We start from the raw sequence: 11,506 nt of genomic DNA, 5'->3' as shown, positions 1-11,506 counted from the left end.
ACTTACTGATGATTTGAATCCAAGGCAAGCACAGTAAGTTAGACATTTAAGACCCAATTATTTGAGATATCTTGTGCACTTAGAGTCATATACAATTTGTACTTAGTAAATTTATTATTCAGTGACACTGTTTCAGTTCTTGATAAAATTTTGTTATTGATTCTAAACCTCTTCCTTTACATATGTGAAACAACCTGTGAATCTAAATACATCTGATTGCCTTTTAGAATCATACTTTAGTGTCATAGATGGCGGAGGAGCAATAAACTGTGACAATTAAGGATTTAAAAGGATACAAAATTATATCTCGATAATATTGATGAGATTTGAAATTACCTTTGAGACATGAGCCAAGATAATTCAAGTCCATCCACTCAAAGTTTCAAGAGTTCTTTTCAAAAGCCTTCTTGATCATTTCAACTCCAATAGGAGGCAACAATTGCTGCAATCAACAAATAACATACGGAGGCAGTTATAAAAACATGCACAACCCACAAGACACGTAGTGCAACTAGAAATGAATGAGTCGATTATTTGAAAGAGTAGTGGGAAAAGGGCTTTATGTGTGTCAACAAAAAGGAGCAATCCATGATTAGTGCGCATTCAACTTAACCTATTACAACCAATAACAGATAGCCACGAGACTGGGTTGAGTCCAATGGGAGGGGGGGAGAGGGGTGTTATGTTCTACCTTGTACAGTTCAGCTACTGTCACATACCTTGTTAAATTACAACAAAACCAACCAAGACATTTCAGCTACTGTCTCATGCCTTGTTTTCCAGCAACAAAATACTTACACAGCTCCAACGAAGAGACCGGTTGCAATTTTTCAGTAATTATTCTCCTATTTCTGTTTGCTGTTAAAAAAACACATGCCAAGCCTATATATAGGTAGGAAAGCGAAGTTATGCTAATTCCATACCCTGATGAGAGCCCTATCTTCCACTAGTGAATATTGAATTGCACTGACCAACCTTTACTTGTTTTCTATACCTTCAACTGTCATATACATGTGCTGATGGACATCTTGCATTAGCTCCTAAACCAGTCCAGGGAAGCTCGTAAACCACTAAACCAGTCCTTTCAGTTGGGATTATTCCTGCTCTTCTTTTTTTCCTTTTTTTTTGATGGGTGTGATGCGTTTCATTTGTTGTTTGAGGCGTAACCTTTGCGTTGTACTCTTCCTTTGTCCTATTAATAATTCTTTTTTTCTTTATGCTGAGAAAATTATTCTAGTATGCTTATCAGAAAACTAGAGACCTCTGTTTTTTAATTGCACAGAGCACTCTGTTCTACTTTCTTTAGGAACCAAAAACCATTACTGATAAGAGTGCAAAGGTAATACTTAAAAGATAAAGCACAATGCAATGCAAGCCAACCATAAGATCTGATCACATCAAGTTGTAGACTGTAATCTCAGCAACAAGATAAAAACGAAACAGAATTACTACTAGTACACTTGGCGGTTCTCGAAAATAAAAAGTTACTTATTGGAGATCAAATGGTCCAACGGCATAATATTTTCCTCGTAGTAGAATACTTGCAACGTCCTGGCGTACTTTCGTCTTGAAGACGGGTAATTCTTGCCGGTTATAAATTTTTCAGATTTTCGACTAGTGTGATCGTATGAATAAATAGGCATGGGGAAAGGTGAGTTGCTATTACTATCGGCAGCTTCTTCCATGCCAGTCATTAACACCTCCCCTGTGGGGAGGTTCTCAAGGAATTTGAGGTTGCGGTTAGCAATAGCATATGGAACTTGGATGTGGCGAAGACACCATGAATATGCTTTCACGTCTTGTGTTTCCCCGTTGTCTTCAATTATTTGACTGAGGCCCGACTCGAATACCCAGAGCGCCAATGCCTGATCAACGAACCCAACAAGAAGAGCTAGATCGCCTCTAAACTGATGTATTGCGCCCACATTTCTTGGAGTCCTTGGCGGCCGGGAAGTAAATCCAAAGCGCTCATTGTTGAAGCTGAAATGAATGAGTTCACGTCCAGCAGGATCCCACCAATAGAGTCGTCCATTGAAGCAAGCGCTTAGCTTCCACGCGTCAATTGCCGGAGCATCATGGAGGCTTCTCCAAGACTTGTCCTTGCCCAGAGTAAGAATGTCGAACTTGGAGTCGAAGTAAAGATCTTCCCCCTCCTCCTCCTCCTCCTCCTCCTCCTCATTATCCTCATCCTTACGGCAGTTCACCGTGCATACTTTGAGCAACTTGTATTCGTTGGTAGTAGAATCGAACCCAAGGTAATAAAGACACTGTTGGAAAGGACGGGTTGGGGGGGCCGGAAGATCCATAATTTCACGAGTGGAGAAGTTGCAAATCGACACGCGATCCGCAGTGTACAGGCAAAAGAGGCCGTTAATGAAACGGGTATAACCTAGGTAATCCTTCAAATAGCTAACATCTTCCTCCTCCTCCTCCTCCGTGCTTGGGGACCCAATACGAAACTGGTAAAGCAAATCAATTACAGGAGGATCCCGGGTGCTGGGGAGGGTTGCGTAAAAGAAGCCTACGCCTACTAGTAAATCATTATCGTCGTCATCAATGTCAGTTTCGGGAAATACCATTATTAAACCACCACCACCAGCGCCGCGAGACAGGCGGGAACGAGCTCGGTGGGCCTTGCAAAAGCAAGGGTGGCTGATGGTCGAGCGCCAGAGCTTCGAAACACACTTGAATCGCATCAGGGACTTGGCTGCAAGCCTTGTCAGCACTTCCCCAGCCACTAAGTCATGGGGAAGCTCCCTTGGAACAACTCCTCCTCGGCCACGTCCGCAAGGTCTTACTCTCTCCTTCACCATCAGATCTATCTGATCTGATCGTCGCCTTCTCTCTCTCTCTCTCTCTCTCTCTCTCTCTCTCTCTCTCTCTCTCTCATCTGGCCTCACGTGGGTGTTTGTTTATATAGGCATTGCATAATATATATAAGGTGAGATCCCATTGCTACCGTGAAGAGGAGAATGCTGAGATCCTATTCCTACCAGGAATGGGTTTGTTCCCTGCGTGATGTCGGAGACGGAATTTACTGAGGTTTTTGTTCTGTTTCTTTTGAACCCCCGTTTAGGGATGGTAATGGAGCGGATCGGGGCAGATTTAGCGTCCCCAAAACCCGCTCCGTTCTATATCGGATCGGAGTCGGAGCGTGAGAAACCGGGGAGGTATCGAGATCGGAGAAAAATCGGGTTTCCATTCACTATAATAATTTGATTAGTTTTGTTATTTTTAGAATGTTTTGAAAAAAAATAAGATATTGATGATTGATGAGAGTTGAAAAAAAATATAAATAAATAAAAACAAAGACATAAATTAGTGTTTTATTAATTGGTACATTGCTCTTATTATATCAAAACAATGAAATTTATTTAGACATATACATACAAAAATATAAATATCTATAATCGGGTTCGGATCAGGTTAAAACGGGGCGGGGGAAAACAAACACCATATCCGCCCTATTTGCCTTTTGGATTAGAGAATACCCACTCAGATCGGGACTGGGAGGTCGGAGGCGGGGACGGATCGGAGGTAATTGCCATCCCTACCCCCATTTAACAAATTTCCTACCTTCGAGAAACATAAATTTAAACATCACTGAACTTAAAGCTTGAAAATCTCCGGGAAAACATAAATTTATGATATAGAACACGTGGAGGCCCAATTTCATGATCAATTGGATCAGTCGAAGCCCAAACGTTGTTTAATTGCAAATTACTCAATTTGGCAACTTTCGGACAAGCTCGGATCGGACCCAAACTTGGTGGGCTGACTTATTTTTGCGCTGCGGTTAATACTCATCAACCCTAGTTGATGATCAATGGTGTTTTTCGGCCTAATTTCTTCGATTAGGCCTTCAATTGGACGTTTTTGCCGTTTTTGGAAATATTTGTTTCCTTAATCACTTTTAGCGTATAATTCCGTAGAAGTTAATTCTTTTTGGAAAAGTCTCGTTTTTCTTTCATTTTTCCAATTTTATTATTTTTCCCAAATTTTGGGAATTTTCGTTTTTGAGTTAGGATTTTGCTAGGATTACCCCTTTTTCCTATAAAAAAAGGTTGTAACTTAATGTTTAAGCAGCTTTTTATCAATAATACTCAAACTTTGTCTTTTTCTCTTGAGGATTCAAGAACTGCTCGTGGCTACGAGTACCTATCATTCGTTTGATTATTACGCAACTAATCTCTTTGTTATTTTCGCTGCATCAATTTAATTTGAACATTACTGAACTTACGAAAAACATCCATTTATACATCATAGAAGTTTCAGAATATTAGTTCGATCATAATTTATGTGTGTTGTTTTGGGCACGGGTGATACAAGAAAATTACTTACCATCCGATTTATGAATTATTTGTACATCAGAAAAGATAGTGAAACGCAAGAACAAAAGACGCTTGGAAACTCTGAATCTTCAACACACGAGTAATGTAAAAGCCGGTGTAACCTATCGATTCAATGGGAGGTAACAATTGAATATTGCATAAGTCACGCCACTTGGTAGTTCTCCGTGGATAGGATCGTCCTCTGTGCAAACTTGGGAGATGCTCCACCTTTAAGGGGCAAGACATGCAAAAGATTTGCGATCAATCATGCAAAATCGCACAATGTTCCTCAAACTCAAAACAGAACGGCATCGCCAGTAGATAACATACAAAAAGCTAAATATCGCCTTCTTTATGCATGCCATGGATCTGTTGTATCACTACATGTTAAATCAAATACTCCATGTCACGATCGCTACTCTCATAATATTTTTTTCCTAAATCAAGAAAAGAATGATGTACGTATGTGAGGGGGACGTAAGAGCCTTAAGACGCACTGAAACGGGGAAAAGAGAGGCAAACCTTTAGACCGCTAAACGTACTTACAGCAGTAAAACGCACTGATATAGGGAAAAAGACTGCTGAATCTGATGGAGGAACAACAAATTCCATACATCCACTGCAAAGTTTGCCAATACAAAGTTAGAAAAATAAATGAAAAAACTTGAGTTCCAAATATTAAAACAAAGTTCAGCTTATGTTGACCTGCGGTTTGAGTTATCAATGAGTAGTATGGACCAGTCCAAAATAGAATTTCTGGAGACCTATCTGTCAGGAAAACATGCAGATGGTATTAACAAATTCCCTTGAAAAGAGAAATGGAATAAAACAATGGAAAAGGGGAGAAGGAACCGATATCTGTTTGTTTAGAACAAATGAGCAAGTCACATGAAAGTAATTACATTTAAGAAAGTCGGCTAAAAGTGAAATCACGATGGAGGTGTTCATGCTAATATGCGAGGACTGGAGGCCGCAGCACAATGAAAGCATCTCTCTGGGTCTGCATACCCATCATAGCAGTAAAATGAACAGCAATACAGCATGTCGAAGCCCTGAAAGCATTGAGAAATAGCAACCCTGTCATCACTGTGGTCTAGAGTCATGCAGAATGCAGAAAGCATTAGACCCCAGCAAACTTCAATATTGCTGCATCTGCAACAGCATAATATACAGACCTGCAACACCATGTGAGATTGATTCTATTAGTTCTATGCTACCTGAAACGTATATTGTTAGGGCATGAGGAACGGCAATGTTGTAAGCCACATGCCCTTAATTGAGGTACAATAGGCGTAGGCTGCTAAATTACATGTTGAAGTGTGCTTTCAAATGATACATCCAATAAACAAGAGCCGTGGCTTTTTATTTTAACACAATATCATTATTTAACTTACAGTATTTTCAGAGTACTATACAAAGGAAATGCTAAGAAAATTAATAAGAAAAACATTGGGGATTACCTTGGATCATTAGTTCGCCATTAACTGTTCCATTCACGAAGAGAAGTATGACAAGCAAAGCTCAGTTACCGCTATTCACAACTGCCAACTTGCCAAAGATATGATTTAAAACATATAGCATCAGTCAGAATACTTCAATGACAATCAGCTAATTTAATCATGATCCAGGCCTCTTTCATTTTAACCCAAAAATGAACAGGCACCCATCCAGAATCAATTTCTAAACCTTCAATATGGATCCGAGAGCAGTAGAAAACACATTACCGAATGAAGGCTCCCCTGCATTAAAAGTTCAAGGAGAAAGAATGAAAACTAATTAATCTTAAGAAAGTAAATAAAGTAGAGCTAAGATTTCAGAGAGTAGGCACAAGAACATCTGAAAGCAGATTATTACATTTTTACACAGCATGACACTCACCATAAGTTACTTTTTTATAAATAGAAACTGAGTTCGGGGTCTGGCTCAGGGGCATACCTGTAAATGGTTGGGCTATGGTGTAAAGAGAAAGAAACCCCAGCATAGAGAAAAGTAAGGATAACGAGCGCTCCACCTGCCAAGCAGGCGGCAGGAGCAGCGGGCAAGTGCTTGGTAGGCCAACAGCCCAATGAACCGATCAGATTAGGCACTACAATGCTGGAGGAGACTTCTTCGAGATGCATTTGACCGATAGGCGCTCACCTTTTTCAGCAGCAAAACATGTATAGGGGGGCCACTGTTTTAGTGATATTCTGAGAGCAGTCATTTTGTGCATATTACCAAAGGTTAGGTCTGTCTCCAATCCTTCCCTGCCCATACCCCCAATGATTAAGAACTATATGGGTTCTGTTGTTGTTGTTGTAGTGAGACATGCCCAATGAGCTTCAAGACGCTATTTACCAATAAGAATAGGAAAAGGACACTACCTTTTTATCAGATATCTACTAGAGACCCTATTTCACAGTCTCCCACACAGAGAGGGAAAGGCCTTATTCCACTACCAGACAAGCAAGGACGGGAATAACCTCATCTACACAATGGGCACCAAAAAAGCATAGCACATGACTTTATGCACTTTAATCCCTCACTCTAGTGATCCATTTTCCACAAGCGAACCATTGGTACTGATGGATGCCCGGAGGACTGGATATGGGCTTAATTCTGTTATTTCCCTTGTATCTGCAAGTTCATGAACAATGGTCAAATTGATCTTGTCAATTACATCAATACTATAAATCCAGGTTTGCCAAAGGCTCACTCTTGTCTAGCAAGTAATGGAATGCAAATTAGCCACATAACTTCTGTCTCTTCGCTTCACAAGTGTTGGGGTTCAGCAACGTCAGTTGCACAAAGAAAAAATTCACAGATGCAGATACTAATGAAGCTCATGGGGATTTGGACAGCAAATAGACTGCAATTGTGGCCCAGGAGTTCATCCAATAATTCCCATTATTCAAGCTCCAAAGAAGCCAGGGGAACGGGGCCAATCTTTCCGTGAACACCAATTTAATTTTCACATTTCTGACCCCCGAGGGCCAGTGAGGGAGAGATCAAACCCGGGGGAAAAAGGGCAAAAAGACAAGCCACAAACTCAGACTTTCAAAGAGAGTATACAGTTTCCAAGCAGCTTTAAACTTTCTAGGTTGTGTGATGCAATCTTACTCTTTCTGATCAAGAAAAATCTTACTCTTTGGTGTGATGACAAAGAGGTCCCAAGTGTGATGCCTAAGGTTCTCCAGGTGTGAGGCCTACACTCATATCCTTCTGTTCACGTACACTGTCCACAGCTCCAAAAACAGCCCCCATCTAAAGCAAATCCTCACCCTTAGCAAACCTCCAGTTCTGTCCTACATCAAGTTGGCTTCTATTTTAATTACCTGGGTGATGTTTAGTTTTGTAAGTATTTCCTTGTATAAAAAAAAGAATTCAAATTTTTTCTTGAAGTAATCATCAATTTATCAATACTTTGTGCAGGAAAAAACTTAAGAACTAAAAAAGAAAGTAGAAGAACACCAAAGTTTCAGATGCTTCTGGTTCATATAGCTGAAGAACTCAAAATTTCTTAGCATTTTTGTATCCAATAGAAACAACAAGAAAAAGAACCAGCAAGTTCAAAAAGTCAAAACAGGAAAAAGCCAATGACATTGTTAATCAGCAGAAAACACATCAACCGTTCACTTCCAAGATTTCTCAAACCGCATGCCTGAGTCTCATAAGCACATTTGTACCCATGAGAATGGCCTACAAAAAGAGCCTACCTCCAGCACTTGGAATGTGCATAGGCAGGAGCCAAGGTCGATAAGCTGACTGGGTAATAAGCACAAGAAAACTCCCAACCAATCAAGTAGGCACAAGCATCACCTATGCCTCATGATTGACTAAACTAGTCTGTTTCCAACTGTTCAATAACTACTCAAATCAGGTAACTAATGCCACTCAGGTGTCTGTGTGTTGTGCTTCATCACTGTGTTGTTTGTGTGGTGATAGGGAGAGACACACACAGAATACACTATTGCCCAGACAAAGACAAATGTAGAATTGTGCACCCTAAACCTTGATTACTTCATTTTACATGGTGAGTAACCAAGGGAGGACCATTTTTTTGTCCTTAGTAGAGTAGCATCTCTGGTTTGCTTCTTATTTTTCATTGTTGTACAAAAAGATCATACGGTTTGCAAAAATCATGGAGTTTTTCTTGCAAATGGACCTGCCGATTAACTGTTCCGGTGACGAAGAGAAGTCTGTCAAGCAAAGCTCAGTTACCGCTATCACAACTGCCAATTTGCCAAAGATATGACTTATAACATATAGCATCAGTCAAAATACTTCAATGACAATCAGCTGATTGACTCATGATCCAGGCCTCTTTCATTTTAGCCTAAAAATGAACAGGCACCCATCCAAAATCAAATTCTAAACCAACCAAGACATTTCAGCTACTGTCACATGCCAACTCCAACCAAGAGACCAGTTGCAATTTTCAGTAATTATTCTCCTATTTCTATTTTCTGTTAAAGAAACACATGCCAAGTCTATATATAGGTAGGAAAGCAAAGTTATGCTAATTCCATACCCTGATGAGATCCCTATCTCCCACTAGAGAATATTGAATTGCACTGACCAATCTGTACCTGCTTTCTATACCGTCAACTGTCATATACATATGCTGATGGACATCTTGCATTAGCTCCTAAACCAGTCTAGGGAAGCTCCTGAACCGCTAAACCAGTCCTTTTAGTTGGGATTATTCCTGCGCTTTTTTATTTTTTTTGATGGTGTGATGCGTTTATTTTGTTGTTTGGCACGTAACCTTTGCATCGTACTCTTCCTTTGTCCTATTAATAATTATTTTTTTCTTTATGCTGAGAAAATTATTCTAGTGTGCTGATCAGAAAACTGGAGAACTTCGTTTTTCAATTGCACAGAGCGCCCTGTTCTGCTCTTTAGGAACCAAAAACCATAACTGATAAGAGTGCAAAGATAAAACTTAAAAGATAAGCACATAATGTCCAAACAACTTCTGAACAAACATATGGAGCATTTTTTCCATTCAAGGACAACAGACAGACACTAAGGCCACCCTAATTTCATACAGCTACTACTTGTCAACAATGCAACGCAAGCCAACCATAAGATCCGAACATTAATATTGTAGACTGTATTCTCATTTCTCAGCAACAAGATAAAATGAAACAGAATTACTAGTACACTTGGTGGTTCTCGAAAATAAAGTTACTTCTTGGTAATCAAATGGTCCAATGGTGCGGATCAAAAAAAAAAAAAATGGTCCAATGGTGAAATATCTTCTTCATAATGCTCACAAATTATTGGTGTGCTTTCGGCTTGAAGACGGGGAATTCTTGCCGGTTATACATTTTTTAGACTTTCCACTAGTGTGATCATATGAATAAATAGGCACGGGGATAGGTGAGTTGCTATTACTGTTGCCATCTTCTTCTTCTTCTTCTTCTTCTTCTACGCCAGTCAGTAACACCTCCCCTATGGGGAGGTTCGCGAGGAATTTGAATCCGCAGTTGGCAAGAGCATATGGAACTTGGATGTGGTGAAGACACCATGCATATACTTTCACATCTCGTGTTTCCCCGTCGTCTTCAATTATTTGGCCGAGGCCCGTGTCAAATACCCAGAGTGCCAATGCCTGATCAACGAACCCAACAACAAGAGCCAGGTTGCCTCTAAACTCATGTACTACACCCACATGCCTTGGAGTCCGTGGTGGCCGGGAAGTCACATCAAAGCACTCCTCGTCGAAGCTGAAATGAATGAGTTTACATCCAGCAGGATGCCACCAATAGAGTCGTCCATCGATGCAAGCACTTGGCTTCCAGACGTTGATTTCCGGAGCATATCATGGAGGCTTCTCCAAGACATGTCCTTTCCCAGAGTAAGAATGTCGAACTTGGAATCAAAGTAAACATATTCCCCCTGGCCCTCCTCATTACCATAGGAGTAATCTTCGAGGCACCTCACCAAGCATACTCTGAGCAACTTGTACTCCTTGGTAGTACAATCGAACCCAAGGTAATAATCAAGCTCTAGGAAAGGACGGGTTGGGGGGCCGGAAGATCCATGATTTCACTAGTGGAAAAGTTGCAAATCGACACACGATTGGGAGTGTACAGGCAAAAGAGGCCGTTAACGACATTGGTAAAACCATTGTAATCCTTAATATAGCTAACGCCTTCCTCCTCCTCCTCCTCCTCCTTGCGTAGGGTCGACACAAGATTTAACTGGTGAAGCAAATCAATTACAGGAGGTCTAGATCTATTACCCCGGCAGCTGCCAGGGGAGGGTTGCATAAAAGAAGGCTAAGCCTACTAGTCGTATATTAGTATCATTGTCGTCATCAATACTAATACTAGTACTAGTTTTGGGACATACCATTATTAAACCAGCAGCAGCGCGAGACCGAGCACGGCGGTGGGCCTTGCAAAAGGAAGGGTGGCTGATGGTTGAGCGCCAGAGCTTTGAAACACACTTGAATCGCATCAGGGACTTGGCTGGAAGCCTTGTGAGCACTTCCCCAGCCACTAACAGCCCCTTTGGTGGTGAGAAAAGAAAGGCAGCTCTTTCTCACAAAATTTTACAAATTTTTATGAGATTGGGTGAAAAATAGAAGAAGCCAGTTAAAATATTTCATTTCTTTATTTTTCTCTCTATTTCCCACCAAAATATTCAATACAAACGAGTGATTTGGTAAGAAACAAAAACCCTTCCTTTTCTTTTCTCTTGAAATCACTCCATCAAACAGCTGTAATTCATGGGGAAGCACCCTGCTTGGAACAACTCCTCCTCCTCCGCCACGGCCGCAAGCTCTTATTCTCTCCTTCACCATCAATCGTGGCTTTATTATTCTCCCTTTTTGGATCCCTGCTCTCTCTCTCTCTCTCTCTCTCTCTCTGGAGTTTGAATTACCATTTCTCATGTGGGTATTTGTGTATATAGGCACTGCATGATAAGGTGAGATCCCATTGCAACCATGAAGAAGAGGATCCTAACATCCTATTCCTGCCATGAATGGGTTTGTTGTTTCCTGCTTGATGTCGGAGACGGAATTTACTAGGTTTTTAGGCACGCCTTCGCCTGAGACGATAGGTTTGGGGCCACGCGTAAAAGTTCGAGGCCAGTATTAAAACGCATGGAGCCAAGGTTATATAGTTTGCGTCCATAATTAAAAGTTTGCGTCTATGATTTTACAGTTTGCGGCCATGATTATA

At 40.8% G+C, this 11,506-nt stretch overlaps 1 protein-coding gene across 1 annotated transcript; it reads right to left on the bottom strand.

Moving 5' to 3' along the window:
• Nucleotides 1–1,364: 1,364 nt before the first annotated feature.
• LOC131326863 (uncharacterized) lies at nucleotides 1,365–11,124 on the bottom strand. The gene is made up of 5 exons (XM_058359764.1): nucleotides 10,976–11,124; nucleotides 10,671–10,857; nucleotides 5,277–5,506; nucleotides 4,854–4,950; nucleotides 1,365–2,831 (listed from the first exon to the last, which is right to left on the bottom strand). Exons 1-5 carry the CDS (start codon nucleotides 11,122–11,124, stop codon nucleotides 1,485–1,487), a joined length of 2,010 nt encoding a protein of 669 aa, XP_058215747.1. The 3' UTR covers nucleotides 1,365–1,484.
• Nucleotides 11,125–11,506: the final 382 nt, after the last annotated feature.

This window comes from Rhododendron vialii, chromosome 5a (genome assembly GCF_030253575.1).
Source record: "Rhododendron vialii isolate Sample 1 chromosome 5a, ASM3025357v1".
Classification (NCBI taxonomy): Eukaryota; Viridiplantae; Streptophyta; class Magnoliopsida; order Ericales; family Ericaceae; genus Rhododendron; species Rhododendron vialii.
Note: the sequence above shows the minus strand (reverse complement) of the source record. Positions and strands in the feature narration are given on the sequence as shown.

Coding starts and splice junctions, on each gene's coding strand:
- LOC131326863 (XM_058359764.1), bottom strand. CDS start 11,124: ATGGTGAAGGAGAGAATAAGAGCTTGCGGCCGTGGCGGAGGAGGAGGA. Junction 5,507..10,670: donor CTGCTGCTGGTTTAATAATG/GTATGTCCCAAA, acceptor ATGGTGTTGCAG/GTCTGTATATTATGCTGTTG. Junction 2,832..4,853: donor GTACGTTTAGCGGTCTAAAG/GTTTGCCTCTCT, acceptor AGAAGGCGACGA/TCAGATCAGATAGATCTGAT.